The following is a 19,434-nucleotide window of genomic DNA, read 5'->3' as shown; positions in this document are numbered from 1 at the left end:
GTGCAAGTAGATAAATAGGTACCGCTCCGGCAGGAAGGTAAACGGCATTTCTGTGTGCTGCTCTGGTTCGCCAGAAGCTGCTTAGTCATGCTGGCCACATGACCCGGAAGCTGTATGCCAGCTCCCTTGGCCAATAAAACGAGATGAGCACCGCAACCCCAGAGTCGGCCACGACTGGACCTAATGGTCAGGGGTCCCTTTATCTTTAACATAGCCAGGGGGTTCTTTATTCAGGTTATCATGTTGATAGTTATCAAGGAATAACTTAGTAGAAGGCACAAGAAGTAAACAGCAATTTGTTTGTTGTATTTTCAGGATTAATGCAGTTGCTTTTAAAATGATGATATAGGATCAGTTTCAGAATCCTAGTCAGTACTCAGATGTGTCCTAAGCAATGTTCATTCCAGATGACTTTCAAGGCTCCTTAGAACACAGTAACTTACTGAAGCTTTGGAAGGAGGTGCTACTGCCAGCCAGTTGTCTGTTTCTTGCGAGCTGAGCTCTCGCAGCGGCAAAACACATTCCCCGATAGTTTTCTTCCTAGGAATCTGAGCTTGTACTTTGAAGACAAGCCTCGCAGTCTGCAGAAGTTGCAGTTTGATGGCAAACACAAATGTTTCCATGAATTCAATTTCCTACAAGGAAAGGATAATAATTACATAATGGAGCAATCAAAACGGTGAACCTAATCCTAACAGCAAACACACCAGCAGCACTATAGCACTTTAATAAAGCCGATGGCAGTTTAGGAATAAACAATAGGCGCGTTCCAGTTGATTGTAACACCTAGATTCTCATCTCTGGTGCTATTTGTACATTAGCAGTCATCCAAAAGCAGTGGGGAAGCACCCTTCTAAAAGTAGCAGGACCAAAGGCATGTGAATTAAGGAGAAGCAATCCATAAGCATCCCTAAAAGCAGCAGGTTGCAGAAATTAATAAAGATTCTTATGAACAGAACAAAAAAGAGGAAACCTGTCTCCACTGGAGGGGCATTCTACAGTTATGGTAACACCATCCAAAAGGTGCTTCTTGCACCCACTTGTGTTGCATAATCTCATGTAACAACATGATAGGAAGCAGGAGTTCAGATGTCAATCTTAAAGCGTGGGCTGGTCCTATAGAACTGCCTGGATAATGGATAATGCTACATCTGCTGTGATGAACTCATGGGGTGGAAAGTTCCCCAGAGAACAAAGCCTGATGCTTTTTGGAATGTCACTGTTTACACGTGGAGAACTGAAGGGAAAAGAGTATGGACATAAGGCTCATGCCAGGACTGATCAAGCAGCTATTAACAGTTCTAAGAAGGTCTCAGGACTTCACAGGAAGCCTCTGAAAACGAAGCCCAAAACAAAAACCTAAATGCACACAACTGTGTAACTTCCCCCAGATTCTGACTGTGACAGATAGATGTAATTGAAGTGACAGGTGTTGACACTTGTCCCTGGCTTCAGCTCAAGCAAAACAAAAAGATCACAGCAACATGCTGCATGGAATGCTTTAATGCACAAGGGGAGGGACCCTAGAAAAACAGAACTCTGGAAAAGCATAGGGTTGCCAATTTTTTTCCTGGCAGGGCTTCTGTGCCTTTAACAGCTGCATAACAGGCAGAAATCAGTAGGCAAAACTTACTCTGCCATAGGGACTCAGAGATGGAAGGAGGTTTAAAAAAATTTTTTGCAGCTGTTAGAGGCATAGAGACTCTACCAGTAAGAGTTCGTAATCCTCCCAAAATCACACTGCTGTCCAAGTTATCCACATGACGACAAATGCCATAAGCAATGAGGCACACAGACCGTTCTACTGCACTGAATGGACAGCAAAGTTGTTACATTGGTGGGATGGTTCAGCAATGGGCCATTATTTTGCCTCTTAAGTTGTGCAGTGTCTTTAGAGTCACCAACACTCATACATATTTAAAAGTAGCCTCCTTTAAGGTAAGCTCAGCCCTATGCACCAGCAAACATTTATTTACCATGTTAAATTGAAGCACATGTGTATCAAATCGGTGTAATTGACTTCTAGTCCTGCTACGCTCTTAAAAGATTCTAACTCCTGCTCCTGCAGACCTCTCTCTAGGTCAGAAAACGTTACAAGGGTGTCATCAGTGACGAGGCTATGTGTGCCTTTTAATGTCAGGCTTGGTCCAGACTCCATCTGCCACTGTGAACAAGGGAAGCAATAAGGGGCACCACCCATCCTATCCAGAGCAACTGGTGAGTAATCAAAGGTATCGGCTCTAATTACCGCTTTTGAACTAGAATAGAGCCATATTACCAGGTGCAAAATCTCTTCTCCAATTTGCAGCTTTTCTAACACAGAGAGAGAATGAAACTTAAAACTATTGAAAGCGCTGAGAATGCCCAGAGAGAGGAGTCCCCAAGTGCTTGCAAAAATTTACAAGGTTTAGTAGCCACTGAATAGTTCCTTACATGACACCCTGGCATAAAGCTGGTTTGGTCTCTATGGATATAATTAAGTAATAAAACAATTTAGCCTCTGCACAAGACCAGCAGACAGGATTCCTTCATCTTGATTGACTAGGGCTATTGGCCTGTAAGATTCAGTGGGGGGACCTCTAGCAGTTCTTGAAAACAGTGATTCACATACAGGGATGGGGGGGGGGAAGGGAGTCAATATTTTTTAAAAGTGTCACTTACACTGGAAGCTTCCTTTGGTGAGCATCTGAATTGCACTGGCTTGGGCAATGTAATAGTTCCTTTGATGGAAATGTGGGGGTTTTCTCCAAGGCTAGATGACCAGCTCAGATCTTTGCACTGCAATTTTAAAAATAGAAAATGGCTTTTATCCCACCGGCAACCAAACTGCTTGTCAGTTTTATTTGCTTGCTTTAACGTTCCTGCCTTATTTGTAGGTACTGCTATTTTCAACCCTATAAGAATGTGGTTCTCCAACCTCATAGAATCTCAGGCAAACTTTTGCAGATTTAGAGAGCACTAGCTGGGGGGGGGGGGAGCGCGGAGAAACCATTTTGCAATGGGTCTCCCTCCAAGGTGCTTGCTAGCATGCAAGCCTCACCCCAACACTGAGCTGGTCAACATTAGATTAACAGATTGCCACAACATAAAAATCACCACAGAATATTTGTTAGCTTAAACCAGTAGGAAACCCCCTCCCTCCAAACAACGTTTCCTCTCCAAATAACACACACGGTGTCGTCCAGATGAAGCTTTGTATGCACATGCGCCCAGGTTCAGATGCTCACATCTCCTGTTACAAGGATATCACAGAGGAGGTGTTAGTCATAGTAGACATTTGTGAGCTGGAAGGACCAATGATTGACTCAGTATAAGATAATTCCATTTCTTATCTACAGTAATTATTAAGTTTGCAGATGATACTACCATAATGGGCCTAATTGCAGGCGGAGATGAAACAGCGTACAGGGAGGAGGTTCAAAAAGTATCTACATGGTGCTTAGAGAATAACTTGCACCTAAATATTAGTAAGACAAAGGAGATGGTGTTGGACTTCCAGAGGAAAAGAGGGGAACCTGCCCCGTTGTATATCCGGGGGGGGGGGGGGGAGGCTGTGTGGAGAGAGTCTCCTCCTTTAAATTCCTGGGAGTTTACCTTAGTGAGGACCTCACTTGGAAAATCAACATAACTCAGGTGGTCAGAAAGACCCAACAGAGACTCCATTTCCTCAGGGTCTTGCGAAAGAATAATGTTAAACAACAACTGATGAACTCCTTTTACCGGTCCACAATAAAAAGTGTCCTTTCATATTGCATCGCAGTGTGGTATGCTGGCCTGACAGACATGGACAGAAAGAAGGGCCAATGGATCTGTGTCTTTTTTAGAGAAGTAGGATGGAGGTGCACAAGCTAAACTCCTGCCCAACATCACCAGTGTAAGACTAACTCAGTTCTCGAGGTCTTGCTAGGCTCACTTACTTTCAAGATTGTGATCCAGATTTGTTCAACGTGAGGAACGTAGCACACCTTCACATTAAGCCTGCCAAATTCTCGCTCATCACCTGATAACGTAATGGTATCTGTGGATAAAGCCAAGAATTCATTTAGGACTTTTTCTCAAAGACTGCAAAGCACTGTTCAAATTGGTGAACCAGGATTATCAGCAATGTTATCATTGTAAAAGAGCAGCCTCACTATTTATTTCCATTTATAATTCATCATGCTCCTGTTATCGTCAGGATTCATGGATGTAAGACCCACGGGGAAATACAGCAGTTGCGCATTGAAGTGCTGCAAATGTTTCTACTGCTGTTTCAACTATTTGTAAATTACAGTGGTGCCCCGCAAGACGAATGCCTCGCAAGATGGAAAACTCGCTAGACGAAAGAGTTTTCCGTTTTGGAGGTGCTTCGCAAAACGAATCTCCTATGGGCTTGCTTCGCAAGACGAAAATGTCTTGTGAGTTCCTGTGGGTTTTTTCCCCCTCCCCCCTTTTTCTAAGCCGCTTATCAGCTGATCCGATAAGCCGATAAGCCGCTAAAAGCCGCTAAAAGTGCTAATAGCGCTAATCCGTCAATGGGCTTGCTTCACAAGACGAAAAAACCGCTAGACGAAGAGAATCACAGAATGGATTCTTTTCGTCTTGCGAGGCACCACTGTAATCCCAAGTAAAAAGGCATTGTCAGAGGCTTCTTGAAATTATATCAACAAATTATATAAGGTTGCCACTTTTTCCTCTTGGAGAGTTCTGTGGTGCTTAACATCTATACTAATAGGACAAAACAGGTGAACCTTTTCACTGTTGTATATCCACTCCCATAAAAGTTTTGCCAAAAGGCACAGAATCTTTGCCTGAAAATAGCAGCTGTAACTTGGTAATGTTGTACATTCTGCCCCTGAAGGAGTTTTCATGTTTCTCCTTCATTTATGGGGTAGTTATCTTCCTGTCTGTCACACGCCACATACAACTAATTCCATTTAAGTGTGATTTAATTTCATTAAATTCTTCGCCCTAGTAGACACAAGTTGGAAGCCATATTTTGATCACACAGCAAGGTAAGTTCCCTTAAAAGTGCCTTATAAAAAGGGCAATCTCAGGACAGATGTATTCCTGAGCTGGATACCTGAACCAGGTGGCTGTCCAAACAGAATAACAAGGTGATAATAAAACAAAAGCCAAGGCAACTGCACCTATCCTTTTCTAATTATAGATGGGATAGCACTTCAACTTGATTCCAAAATGACTGCTTGCCTGATTTTTCATGTTGGCAACAATGACCTGACCTACTACATCCTGAAAATCTGTTGTATTTTCTTAACCATGTTGTATTCCAATCAGTCATCTCATATTTCCCCAATACCTAGCTCCCTGCTTACAACAGATCCTGACTACTCAGCTTACAGCCATTGCCTTTACTGTGGGCTTCCAACTAAATGAACCTCTCTAGGAACAGACTCTCCAAGGACCAGAATCAAACGTTCAGAAAAAAACACATGGTACAGTCCATTCTGGTTTGTACCAATTCAGGCTGCATGTAGGGACCTCCATATTCGAGTGCTTCCATGAAAAGGCGCCATCTGTGTGCAGTGTCATGTCAAAACCCCTCCACTCGGACATGCTAGCTTTCCAATTACATGGAGAAGGATTCAAATATGTAAGCTTTCGTCCTGTCCGTCCCTCATGTATCAATTCAATAGAGCACGTAGACATTCTATTTCTACATATTTGAACTGGAACTTATATTCATGGGGATAGAGCAACTCGGGCTTGAGCTCTGACTAAACTGTGCCTGCAGTGTGGCTCAAGATATAGCCAGTCATTGCTTAATGGCTTACCATGAGCAAGCCATGAGCTCGCTGGCAGTGCTTTTCTCCACTTCCTGGCTGGGCAATACTGACATAGGTGTTATTCCGATGAGATGATATCATCCTTCAGAGCTTTGTTCTTAAACAGACTGCAAATGCCTTTCTGCAAAAGACTTTCCCACACACTTGTTGTGCTGCATCCTCCTTTGGAAGTGCAAATCCTTATGTTCTGGAGCACTGAAGTCATTGTAACTGTGCTACAGTACTAAAAATCGGTAGGAATAACAAGGCTGAAGCAGAACAAATCTGCAAGTTTCAGTCAGAGGCACAACCTTAGTCGTTCCTGAAAGATCTGTAAAAACGTAATATATAAACTATAATGGCTTGTGTCTTTGACACACTTGCGCATGGAACAGCTCCATGTTCTCAAGCTCACAAGCTTCTCCCCAGAAAGAAGGAACTGGATGATTAGCTCTGAGCTTGCATTTTTACAGATCAGACACAGGTGTGTCTTCGGGGAATACTTCCGTAAGCAGCACGTGACTTGTATTTGCAGTTACAAAATGTCCATATTCTTGATGTCATGTCTAAGCCTCAGATTTACTTTCAGATTTGAAAGAAGATGAACAAACAGTGTTTATTACCTAGACTCCTGTTACTACCGTGCGAGTCCTTCCTGGATGAAGTGCTGCTTGGAACACTGGAGACTGAATCGTATCTCTGTCAAAAAAACAAAAATGTACCTGATCAGTGAACGAGAAAACAACAACAACAACCAGGGATACAAGACCACCTATACAAATTCACACAGCTTGTCAATAGCAAATGAAGAAAAGGAGCTACTATGGAAGACACTGGCTCTTCCCTCCAACCTGAAATGCTATTGCAAAGCAAGAAAAACTGGAATTTGGCTACAATCTAGCACCACACTGGTGCTTCTTAAATCCCATTGAAGTAAATGGGGCTAAAGTAGCAAAACCCTATAATTGGACTGTAGCATACGACAGTATCATGCATATTTATCCAATTTCATATCATGTTGCTGCCACAACTTGGAAGGTGTAACTTGGAAGCTGAGCCAAACTGTAAATGCTGTTTAGTCAGAGTTTAAGCCAAAGTTGCTTTATCCCCATGGATTGCAGGGAGTTGGTCTGGATGACCCTTGGGGTTCCTTTTCAATTGAGAGCTGGACCATAAAGAAGGCTGATCGCCAAAGAATTGATGCTTTTGAATTATGGTGCTGGAGGAGACTCTTGAGAGTCCCATGGACTGAAAGAAGATCAAACCTCTCTATTCTTAAGGAAATCAGCCCTGAGTGCTCACTGGAAGGACAGATCCTGAAGCTGAGGCTCCAATACTTTGGCCACCTCATGAGAAGAGAAGACTCCCTGGAAAAGATCTTGGTGTTGGGAAAGATGGAGGGCAAAAGGAGAAGGGGGTGACAGAGGACGAGATGGTTGGATAGTGTTCTCGAAGCTACCAGCATGAGTTTGACCAAACTGCGGGAGGCAGTGGAAGACAGGAGTGCCTGGCGTGCTCTGGTCCATGGGGTCACGAAGAGTCGGACACGACTAAACGATTAAACAACAACAACATGATTCTCCAAATGCATTGACAACAGTTTGTGAGCACCTCTTGAAAGGGCATGTGAAACCCACTGAAGTTTGAGGAGAACATCTCTAGCGCCTTCACTAATTTCATGCATCACAAAAGTAGTTACAGATTGGCCTAACAAGAAAAATTCCAGAGGGACTTGGAAATGCATATAAGACAGTGAACACTGGATAGTCCTAAACTCACTCCTGATTTATTTCCTCAATCATATTTTAACTACTACCTGCCACCCAGCAATTGGTGTGGCCTATATATACTCCATTTAGGCATTCTGGAATTGTTCCTGGTGTGCACTACTATGGGTATTATGACTATAAATGTGTCCTTTTTTCAATGCACATTACAATGATTTCTAAGGGCTATAATGTCCAGTTATGCACTGAAATTAGATGCAAAGTGCTTTGCCAATCACTTTCCATACTTCTGCTAACACAGCCACAAATTTTCACAAACAAAATGCATTTGAATCCAGCGAAGCAGGACTCTGAAAAAGGATGAGATAATTTCTAACATAATTGAGTCAGCCATTGCAAGCACCCAAAGAATAAGGATAACAATGTAGGAGAAGAAAGTATGCTTCTTGGTGGGTGCAGCCTTTAAGTTATGAAAAGAATTTATTACCTGCATAAATCGGTGGGGTGGACTTGTAAGGTCAAACATTGAGTGACTTAGAGAAGACGAGGCTGGCAATGTGGAGCTCCTTAAGTCACAAACTGAAAAGAAATGGAAGAGAGACCCCTTGTTTAAATCTCAGGAACAATATAGGATCCTGTACAAGCTGCACACAACTGGGGCAGAGACTGTATTGTTCAAAACAATTAAATACATAGATAGTAGATTCAAAAGTAAGATCCTAGTATCTCACCCTAAGAATCTGTAGGTAAAAAAACCAGTCTCATTCAGACAGTTCTGTGTCAGTGACAACTCAGAATAACTTATGATTTTTTATAAGGAAGGTACTTTACTGTGCCAGCCCCATTAAAAAGAAGGGAAGCTGCACAACTTTCCTGCAGGAGTTTTCTTGCCAGGTCCCAACAGTTCTCCACTAACTTGTGTCCACACAAAGAATAGCTTTGTTGTATACATTGTCTGATTGCTGCCTGGTGACAAGGTACAGGGGACCAGGACAACTAAACCATTTGCTGTTTGCTAGCAGCTGTGCTGACCTGGGCATTTGTGGGTGGGGAATTCAAAGCAGCTGTGACCAGTTTCAAACACCTGGCCTATTGACTAAATGAATGAGTGCTGCTGCCCTGCCTACCCGCTAAGTGCCGTTCAACATTGGAGATTTTCTCTCTGTCTCTCATTGTCTCCCTTTGTTTGTTTCTGAATGTGCAGAGGGCACAGTACTTGGGCGTGATCGGTGGTAGGGCACTTGGTGTTTATAGCTCAGGGTGAGAACCTGGGCATTTGGAATACTGACAGGCCCATGCAAGGTGAGGGGCAGCTAGATAGACTTGCCCTAGGCCTCAGAGGAGCTGGCTGCAAGTCCTCAAACACATGAAACAGTGGTGTGCTCCCAAAAACCACTGAGTTCACGGCTGAAAAGGGTCTTTCGAGTACAATGCTGCTGTCCAGGTCACTTATTTATTTCAATTGCAGATAATGAAGAGGCAGTGGTGGGTCGAATAGTATTGCCACTAGTTTATTATTTACCTGACCCGTATAGTTTTCTTTTGTTAGATTTTTCTGGGCAGTACTGAGTCGAATCTGGAGAGAGAGAAGGCTGCTGGTACATGTAGAATGGATTATACACCACATCAACAAGAGGTCTTTGCTGGTACGTGTTGGAAACATCTGCTTTCCGGTCGCCAAAATGTGCTATAGCAGAACCTGCAAGGCATGAGTTACATTATTAGGCAAGTCAGCATTTCACCTAAGTGTTGCGTAACATATCAGCAGGTCAGTCTACAGAGTCAAAAAACAGATGTTTCCTCTTCCTAGGTTGCATGCCTGTGCAAAGGTCAGTAGCTGAGTTGGGAAATCTTGTAAAGTTATAAAAGGTTTTCCAGGACCCAAATACTTTTAATTGAGTATTGATACCAAGGGATATTACATTCATAAAAAGCTGAAAACAAATATAGAGAAGGGAGGTGCATTACTTTGCACAGTTATTGACATTGGCAGAGCATTAAAAATTACCTTGTGTATCCTAGTGCTTTATTTGGAGCTGCTACTAGACACTTATTTTGTGCCAATGGTATGGTATGCTCAGTGTCATGCAGAGCACAGAGAAGAGCTGGTTTGTGTCCAAGAAAAGTGTGCAGTCAAAGGGGTGTTCTAAATATACTGCTGCGACATGAAAAGCACGTACCCATGTAGGTATATCCCACATCACATCAAAGAATGCGCATCAGAAGTGCTTCCGCCAGGGCCAATGCTGACAATGCTGCCTGCGCATTGCAAATACACATATGTATCAAGTGCCCTTTAAATGTGATGCTAATCACACCAAATACCTATATGATCTTCACTCAGTATTAGCATCACTAACTAAACAGAGGCAGCCCAACCCTATGCATGTCTACTCAGAAGCAAATCCCACTGAGCTCAGTGGGGCATTCTCTCAAGTAAAGGCATATAGGATTGAAGCTATCCTGAGTAGACAAAGTTGAAAAGAGGAGACACAGCACCAATGACCGGGTGGCAGTCAGGCTTCATTATCCTAATATTCCTATACAACAGGATCATGCAGCTTTCGTCTGTATGACTGAGCACTTTTAGGTCGATTGCACGATTTCTGTGATGCTCTTTCTTCACTTCTGATATTGCCTAGAGGAATGGGTAGGATCTTGCGTTAAAATCCAAATGAATAAAGAAAAAGAAATGTGACAGCTATCTGCCTCTGGGCTATGAGCAAGGCAAGCAATTCACCGTTGAGTAAAATACTAGCATACAAGCCACCTTTTCCGGAGGAAATTTTTTAATGTTTGATGTTTTCGTATTTGTTGGAAGTTGCTCAGAGTGGCTGGGACAAACAATAAAATTCTTCTTCTTCTTCCACTAAAACTACCAAAGAACACTTTTGAAGAATGAAATTAATAAATGTGATTGTAAAATCTATCTGTTCCAGAAAAACACAGCAGAAAAGGGGAAGATCCCAATAATTCTGTGTGTTTTAAATCAGCAGGCACAGAATATATTTTTTGACAGTCTTAGCCTTAATTCTGCATGATCTACTTTTTTACTTTAAGACTTTTAACTACAAACAGGTAAGGGCTAACTTTTTCGGCACGGCAACATATTTTGAGTTGTTTTGCAGATCCTAAAATCAAGAATGCATTGCCTGATAAACCACCTGACTTGCAGAACACTCCCTGGCCTGAGAGTCCTTGAGGTGCACGTACTTCACAAGAGGATACTATTTCCTCACTCAAAGGTCTCAAGGAGGGGGGGCGGTTGAGAAGGAGCTTCCAAAACACACACACACACAAAATCCACCACACAAAAGAATACATTGTCATGGGAACCATATCTGCATGAAACAAGACCTTGGCTCTACCTTCCAACCCAGATTAGGTAGTGGAAATAAAAACAGTTGGAACACAAATGATGGCCTGAAAAACACAGGTCTAATTATTTGAAGGGGTTGTAGGGAATGACTAACGCCAAACTCTGATTGAATCAGAAGCCAAAGAGGCTAAAAACATTCTTGGCAAAAGCCAGGGGCTTTCATTTTGGTGTGAATGGTTACACAAACGGAAGGAGGGTCCTAAGTGCAGGTTTTTCATCCTAAGAGCTGCAGGTTTGTGTAGAATTTCCCCAAAGACACACAGCAGCCTGAAGCACTGTGAGTATTAAACAAGTTGGAATGCATTGCGGATGCAGGCAGCTCAACTCAACCAAGTGCCTCTGAAACTACATAGTGCCTCTGAAACTACATAGGGTATCCCTCAATTGAATAAACAAGCTGCTTTTAAATCTGTTCTGTTTTCTTCCAGTGCTTTACCTTGAATTCCTCCAATGTGTGGATTGCCAAGGTTCCTGGGCTGAATGTAGGCAAGCTTGAACTGAGGAACCACAAAGGGAACATCCTTGCCACCTGGCGGGAGCTTGGAGAGAAGATAATCCTCCGAACAGCCAACCTGAGGTTTCACCAACACAGAAGACAAGGGAGGCTTCTCTACAACATTTGATCTATATTTGGCTGTAACTTCAGACTCCTTCTCCAGAGAAGCTGTAATTTAACATAAAAAAAGCATGAGAAGCACATTCAAGCCTTGAATGAACAGTCTGAAATGATCTTTTGTGTTTTTAACAGGATCAGAGGCAAATAGGTTTTTCTATCCTGTTAACTGCATCCCCAGAGAGGGAGCAGCAGGCAGTAAGTATATCTGTCTCAGGAAGATTTGCAGTGGTTCCCAAGTGCTGTAAACCAATCCTTTTCACGGTTCACACAACTGCTTCGGAGAAGGTTTAGAAGGTGATTATTGAGAGGCAAGCTGTCCATTAAACTCAACATCACAAATGCAAAATTTAAATTGTAACCTTCACAATCTACACAAGAATGAAGAATGTGTTCTACATGGAGCTGTCTTTGCAGAGGGCTTGGAAATTGCAGCTGGTGCAGAATCCTGGCCCATCTGCACAGGCTACTGATTAGTTTCTGGACCCAGTTCCAAGTGCTGGTTTTGACTTATGTGGGTCAGGGCCACAATACATCAAGGGCCACCTCTCCCCACATGGACTAACCCAGGCCCTTTGTTCTTCACCTGAGGCCCTTCTCTGTGTGCCCTCTCCGAGAGATGTGCGGAGAATGGCAACAGGAGAACAGGCCTTCTCAGGGGTGGTTCCACATTTATTGAATACCCTCCCTATGGAGGCAACCCCTGGCATCATCACTATCTGCTTTTGGGTGCCAAGATTTGGATCTCCTTATCTTTTAGCAAGGTGAGGTGGCGTTGGATCTGTATGTATGTGTGTGTATATATATTACTTGTGGAACTGAGGATGTTTTATCCTTGCTTTTAATGCTCATTCATTTGTAAGTTGCTTTGAGTTTCATTTTTATTTTATTTTTTGCAAGAAGCAATTAATAAATAAAATTATTACATGTGTTAATAATAAACATTAATAATCCGGGTTGTTACCCCGTGTCTATTCCAGTCTCTCTCTCTCTCTCTCTCTCTCTCTCTCTCTCTCTCTCTCTCTCTCTTTCTCTTCTTCCCTCCCTCCCATACCCCTCACACTTGTACACATTTACAAAATGTGCTCTGCTACAGAATAGAAGAGAGAAACTCCTTAAATTCTGCAGTTATGACAAAGTAATTACTCAAAAAATGACAACTTAAATGCAATCATCAATGACAAATATGCAAATAGTGAGTGATGCCCAACACTGCCAATGAAAGACAATCTTGCACACTGAACATTTCCCTCGCTTGTCTTCTTCCCTGAACCCCCAGTACTACTCAAAGGTAATTTTCCTCCTTCTACTGCAGCATTGTACAATTCATTCCACAAAACTGATAAATCGCTTCAAGAGAAATATGTTGGAGGGATGGGGGGGGGGTCTGCAGTGTTGAAGGAGGAGGAGGAAATATATATTGCATGAGCTTGTCTTCCATTCCTGCAATGTTGGCTATCACCCAATTGCCTTACAATGGCAACAGGATATTTAAACATTTCACCTACTAATACAACCTGAAAAAGAGAGTATAATGAAATTTTGAAAGGCTGGTGCTCTAAATAGAACATAGCATTTCTGGTGATCAAAACGATTGTAAGACAGCTGCCAATATACCCACGCCAGTGTTAAAAAACATGCAAAATTTAATTGAACTCACCATCATGCTTTTCTTTCTCAACATACAAACATGCACTGCAACAGTTCTTGATGCATTCTGCTGCCATTACTGCTTCTAACACAAGCTGGAATGCAGTCAAGAATCCAAGTTAGAAATCAGCCCTGAAAATTAACCATTGCTTTAGATGAGAATACAGGAATGAAAAGGACATATTTCTTTCATTTGTACAGCATTTCATTTACCCAGTTTCTATGCTGTTCCATACAATACAGTGGTACCTTGGTTTGCATACGTCTTGGTTTGCATACGTTTTGGATTACAAACCTGTCAAACCCGCAAGTGCGTGTCCCAGTTTGCAACCTTTTTTTGGATTACAATCCACTTTTTTTTGGATTACGAACAATTTTTTTGAGAAGGCCCCATTGGCGAAAGCACACCTTGGGTTACAACCTGTTTTGGTTTACAAACGGACCTCTGGAATGGATTATGGTTATAAACCAAGGTACCACTGTAATTTAGGACACTGCACAGTGTCCTAAATTAAAACACTTGCTTCATTGGGGTTTCTAGACAGGAACTGGTAAAAAAAGCTCTAGGCTTGTGCAAGATGTCACACAGGCAACTCACAGCTTTTGGTGCTACTATGCCCAATTTATCTCCTACAAGGAAATACTGTTAAATAAAATGTGCTCCTATAAGGAAATACATGTGACTTCTAAAAGGAAAGGAAAAAACTCTCTGAAATGGGTCATGTGCCTAATAAACACGCACTGAGCTATTAAGAGAACAGAAGGCCAGCAGCAGCAGCACACGCCAGGCATTTTTATAAACAGGTGTGAGGAATAGAAATTTCAGCTTATATTTGCTTCCTTCCTTCCTTCCTGTGCTGCAACATACTCCAAATGCACTGCTGCAGAATTCTTCTAGGATGATGGAATTCAAACCAGGGCCACACAACCCAAGGATGGCCCTATCAGTCCAAAGCAACCAAATATCTAAAGAGAGGGAGCATCTCATAAAGAATTCACAGAAGGAGCACACACAAATGCAGTGTGAGCTATGCAAAGTAATGGCCATCCAACATGGAGCTGTGTTCCTACGCCATTAATTGTAAAAAGGTAAAGGACCCCTGACAGTTAAGTCCAGTCGCGAATGACTCTGGGGTTGCGGCGCACATCTCGCTTTACTGGCCAAGGGAGCCAACGTTTGTCCGCAGACAGTTTTTCCGGGCCATGTGGCCAGCATGACTAAGCCGCTTCTGGCAAAACCAGAGCAGCGCACGGAAACGCCATTTACCTTTCCACTGGAGCGGTACCTATTTATCTAATTGCACTTTGACGTGCTTTCGAACTGCTAGGCTGGCAGGAGCTGGGACGGAGCAACGGGAGCTCACCTTGTCGCGGGATTTGAACCACGACCTTCCGATCGGCAAGCCCTAGGCTCAGTGGTTTAGACCACAGCGCCACCTGCGTCCCTGCCATTAATTGTACTTAGGTGTATTTTATTGGGTTCTAGCCACTGTTTCAGTCTGCTTCTTTTTTTGTCTCAGTGGTTTCCTACTATTATTATATTTTGCAGTCTTTGACTGCTTTACACTGACTGTTGTACACTGCCTTAGGGACATTCATGTCAAAAGGTGTGATAGGATTTCTATAACTAAATGCATCAGAATGTTGAATTTTCGCAATTCTAGCATAGGGACTTGACTTGGTGACCCACTGTCATGGTACGTCTTGATAGTATCAAATATTTTTCCATATCAGATTCATCCCTGCTCTCTGTTCACCTGGCTGCTAGACCAAATACAACTCACATTTGTATAGATGTGAAGATAAAAAAAATGCTCTTGAGACTAAGAAATGTAAGATCAAAGTTGTTGGTTCTTAAAAAATAAAAGTCCACCAGACACACTCCTAAAGAATTTAATCATTACTACTTCAATGTAGTTGGACTAGAGAGCATAAATATGTTAATGATTTCCAGATTTGTTTTGGTGGACAAGTTAATCAGATAAATCTGATATCAAAGCCTTAATTCCCAGACGCAAATATTTGAAGAGGAAAGCAAATACCTTTAACAATTACGTAAAAAAATGGCCATAATAGGAATCAACTGTAAAGAACATAAACAATCAAGAGCTGAACATGATCTCTAGAGAAAAGCAGGTCTGCTATTGTAGTTGCTATAAGTCAGTAATTGACTATTAGGGCTTTTGTGTGTGTAAGTCATCTTAATCTTTGAACATAACACCCCCGCAAAACAAAATACTCAGCAGTGACAATACAGTGTAAAATTACAAGTCAGCAGTCTGAAGCCTGAGGTTTATTGGGTAGTACGTCTCGTGGGGAAGGGGGACACACATCATGCTCCTTCTGAGATAGTTTGTCCACCTTTGGTCCCCACCCTGCACTCAGTTCTCACCTGTGCCTCCAAGAAGCTGTCAGCATGCAACAGTGGCCACACCCCAGAAAACAGCTTTGACTGGGCAGCTAAACCAGGTGAGGGTAGCTGATAGGTCTCAAACCCTCAGTGAGTTAGGGTCTTGCCCTGCATGTGAAGATGGGCTCTGGTGGATTGAGCAGACTAGACCAATAGCAGGCCCAACAGTCAAGAAGGTGGTTTCTGCATGTGCTGCAGAGGGAAGTGAGGGGCAGATGTGCTGCAGAGGGAAGTGAGGCTCATCAAACTGGGAAGGTAGCCCATCTTTACCATATGTGGTGGGAATGTAAGAAAGTGAAAGGCTTCTGGGCAAGGATATATAATGAATTGAAGAAGATTTTAAAATACACATTTATAAAGAAACCAGAGGTCTTTCTGTTAGGAATATTAGGAAATGAGATAAAAAGAAAGGATTGTAAATTTTTCCAATATGCAGTGTCAGCGGCAAGAAATGGAAACAACAGGAAATACCGACGGTGGAAGAATGGAGAATGAAGCTGTTAGACTATGCTGAGCTGGATAAATTGACTGGGAAGATTAGATATTTAAGAGACCAAAAGTTCATCGAGGACTGGGGGAAATTTGTGGAATATCTGGAAAGTATAAGTGAGGGACAGATAACACTAGAGGGATTTAAAGAAGCACTGTGAAAAATTGAGAAGTATTGTTTAAAGGGAATAGAAAAGAAATATATAAATAATGACAATATAAACCTAAGGAATGCGTAACTTAAATAATGACTATGGATGATTTACGGAAAAGCTGAAGGAAGTCCAGAAAAGAAATAATTTGTGAAAAATTGGATGTGAAATTAGTATGTGTTCTTGTTTTTGTTGTAAACTAATAAAAATTATTTTTTTAAAAAAGGAAGGTAGCCCATCTAGGAGAAGGAAAACTCTGATCCTAAACCTCTGCTGCTTTGTGGGATAACTTTGAGAGAAGGAAAGGCTAAGGACTAAACCCTACACAATTCGGGAGTGGAGTCCCTAGGATGGTTGGGTGGTGCCTTGTACATCTCCTTCCGGAGACTCCTGCAGACAAGCTGGTGCCAAACATATTGCTCTGCTTTCCTTTGGACCACATCAGCAAGGCTAAAGAAGTTATACAGAGCTTGGATTCCTCAGCAAGATGAGCCGACTTGCCACTATTTTATCCGATGGTATGCACCCAGAGAAATGTCGGTCCTGTGCTAACAACGCCATAAGCCTAATTAGGTCCATGTGTTGGACATTCTCTACCACTGCCACAAGCCCAGTTCAGACTTCTCTGAACTGTTTCACATGTAGTGGCCTGAGCAGTCCCAAGGATGCAGCTGAACAGAGAAACACCTAGGTCATCTCCTTGCAGATGCTACTGATATTCCTCAGCACCGATTTGCACAAGAGTGCCAATAAATTCTTGCAACAGCTATGGTCACACAAATCACTGCCAGAAAGCGGATATCCTGCAATGAACAACTTTTCTTCTACGTGTACCAAAGCAAAACAGAGATAACCATTACATTCTTTAAAAAAAGTGTAAATACAATAAAATAACCATTAAATTATTATTAATAATAATACTACATTTCTTGTGGCATTTGAACACCACTTTAAAGACGACTTCTTCTTCTTCTTTGCACAATGGCAAGAAGTTAAGCTCCAGAATTTCTGTCTCTCAACACCTGCATTCTGCATCCACAGAGAGATTCAGGTTGTAAAACAAAAGACGTCAACAGCCCAACTGTTAACGTTAACTAAATACACGAGTTATGCCCAAACAAGATAAACGACTGTTTGTGAAGTGGAAAAGTATTTGAATACCTGTATACATAATACTAGGCTCAACTGGTAAGAACATGTGCTTCAGGGAGTGAGGGACAGAAATTCTAGCATTTGTTTTACGGGATTGGCGGGGTGGGGGCTGAACACAAACCTAACGTACAACAGCATAAACAGGGAGATTGGTTCTCTGGATTTGGCCTTCTGCTACCCTGCCAGAGGAGCAATGTACCAGCATGCATTTCCTTGGAACCCTGATGATCAAGCTGCGTAAGAGCAGTCCTATTAGATCAAACTAAAGGTATACATAGTTCAGCATATTGTTTCCCCGCAGCAGTGTTAGAAACAGAGATATGAAAGCCAGGAGCTAAACGGCACCCTAAACCTAGGTTATGGGTGCAACCTAGGTGCCCTTTCTTAATAACAAGAATAGAAAGCTGAAAATGAATGAAAATGTTATGTTCATTTTTCACATGGTCTGGTCCTTCCCCTGCCTGCCCCCCTAATATTCTTAAGAGGGTCTCTTCTCCAGTCTTTGGAGAGTGGCTGGAAGTGGGGAGGCAGAAAAAGGTCCTCCTTTCCTTCCATTCTGCAGTTTTAATCTGAAGTCTTATGTGCAGCACTGTACCCAGAACTCAGAAACTGCTCGTGCTAATGAAATTTCTTGTTGCAAAGTGTGCCTTGAACAATGGGAGTTTTGAACACTGTCCCGCAGAGACAATCTAGGGAAGCATGCATGCAGGACAGGAGGGTAATAACCCTCTCCTTCTCTTCTCAAGAAAAATTACCCCTCTCTCTCCCTGGAGGTAAGGTTGCTGCAGGGAAGAGGTTATGTTTGGACAATCAAAGGTCATGCTCTTTGACCTGCTCTGCCCCATCCCTCTACTTGAGACCAATATCTCTTTGATATTTTGAGTGGGGTGGGCAGGGGTGAATTTTACCTTTAGGCAGGATAGATTATATTTGGCTTTTAATTGTTGTGTTTTAAAATGATGTTACTGGGATTTTTTTTGTCTTCAGTTTGTTGTCTTCAGGTGTTCCTTTAGTTTCTAATTTACATTAACCATTGTAAGATGACTTTGGGGACCTTCGTGCAAGAAGGGAGCACAAAAATAAGCTCTAAATTAATTGGTTTATCATGACCAGTGGCCATCGATAGTTTTAGCCTCCATGGATTTGCATAATTTTCTATACCTCTACCATGACCTTTTTTTTTTGTAAACTTAAGGAAAAGCAAACCTTTTCTTGTGGGGTGGTTGCTCCAGCCCCATGACCATTTTGTCTGCCCTCCTTTCGTTTTTAAATTTAAAAACAAGGGTTATTTCTGGTGACTTCCTTATGTCTGGTTGTTCTTTGTGCTTATTTGATTGTTAGCCATCCTGAACATTAAAAAAAGAAAGGCAAGGTATAAATATTAGAAACAACAAGGGACAGGGAGGTGCGCGTGCTTTATTACCAGATGCAAAAAAAGCAGACAGTCGGGATATGCCATTTCAATCTGGGTGGAGTTTGCTTCCATTTCACCCTCCTGTTTTTAAAAAGGCCTTATTGTGCCTTAAGTTCCTTGAAGTGTATATCCATGTCATTCCTCTCCCTTGTTCAAACAAGATACGCTGAATGTATTCCCTGTCCTCATGTTTTCTACTACACCTGTGGTATTATTACCCCTTATTAGGTAGATTAGCTTGCTGTTAACCTCTGCCTTGCCCTAATCCTATGCAACACTACCCCAATTGTTCAGCCTGTCCAACTCAGTTCCATCTTCTCCTGCATCATCAGGTCATAGGCTCCAGGAGAATTTGATCTACCCTGGCTTCCCTCCATGCAAAGCCCACTCTCTTAACTAACATAAATTATTCTGCTTTCGATGAGTTTCAGTGTTATTATTCTGCTTTCGATGCTTTCAGATGCTTGTACGTTAAAAAGGTTTCACAGATGGTTTAAACTAATTCAGACAACAGCAGCTTCTGCTGCAGAAGAACTTCTAGCTCAAAGCTGCAAAACAAACTGATGGAGATTCGGTTGTGACTAACTTTAGCTAGATCATGGCTCAAAGCAAAAACAACAAAACCCAGATTTGTTTCCCAAAAAACAACAACACATAGTAGGGTGTGTGGCTAATTAATTGAT

General features: G+C 42.2%; 1 protein-coding gene across 4 annotated transcripts in view; it reads right to left on the bottom strand.

The window, feature by feature from the left end:
- TC2N (tandem C2 domains, nuclear) overlaps window positions 1-19,434 on the bottom strand; it is a 34,116-nt gene that overhangs the window by 8,619 nt on the left and 6,063 nt on the right. For 2 of the 4 annotated variants that reach the window (XM_081173600.1, XM_081173599.1), the window contains exons 2-9: window positions 13,145-13,266; window positions 11,308-11,535; window positions 9,015-9,191; window positions 7,980-8,071; window positions 6,389-6,464; window positions 3,918-4,018; window positions 2,662-2,778; window positions 444-635 (exon numbers count right to left, since the gene is read on the bottom strand). In XM_081173600.1, the coding sequence (XP_081029726.1) occupies window positions 444-635; window positions 2,662-2,778; window positions 3,918-4,018; window positions 6,389-6,464; window positions 7,980-8,071; window positions 9,015-9,191; window positions 11,308-11,535; window positions 13,145-13,211 (1,050 nt within the window). In that variant the 5' untranslated portion in view covers window positions 13,212-13,266. The remainder of the gene's footprint in view (window positions 1-443; window positions 636-2,661; window positions 2,779-3,917; window positions 4,019-6,388; window positions 6,465-7,979; window positions 8,072-9,014; window positions 9,192-11,307; window positions 11,536-13,144; window positions 13,267-19,434) is intronic. The other 2 variants (XM_081173601.1, XM_081173598.1) reach the window with 1 other exon arrangement.

Source organism: Podarcis bocagei (assembly GCF_964188305.1).
Source record: "Podarcis bocagei genome assembly, chromosome: 1".
In the NCBI taxonomy this organism is placed as follows: domain Eukaryota; kingdom Metazoa; phylum Chordata; class Lepidosauria; order Squamata; family Lacertidae; genus Podarcis; species Podarcis bocagei.
The sequence above is the reverse complement of the archived record's forward strand: the minus strand, read 5'-3'. Positions and strand labels throughout refer to the sequence as shown.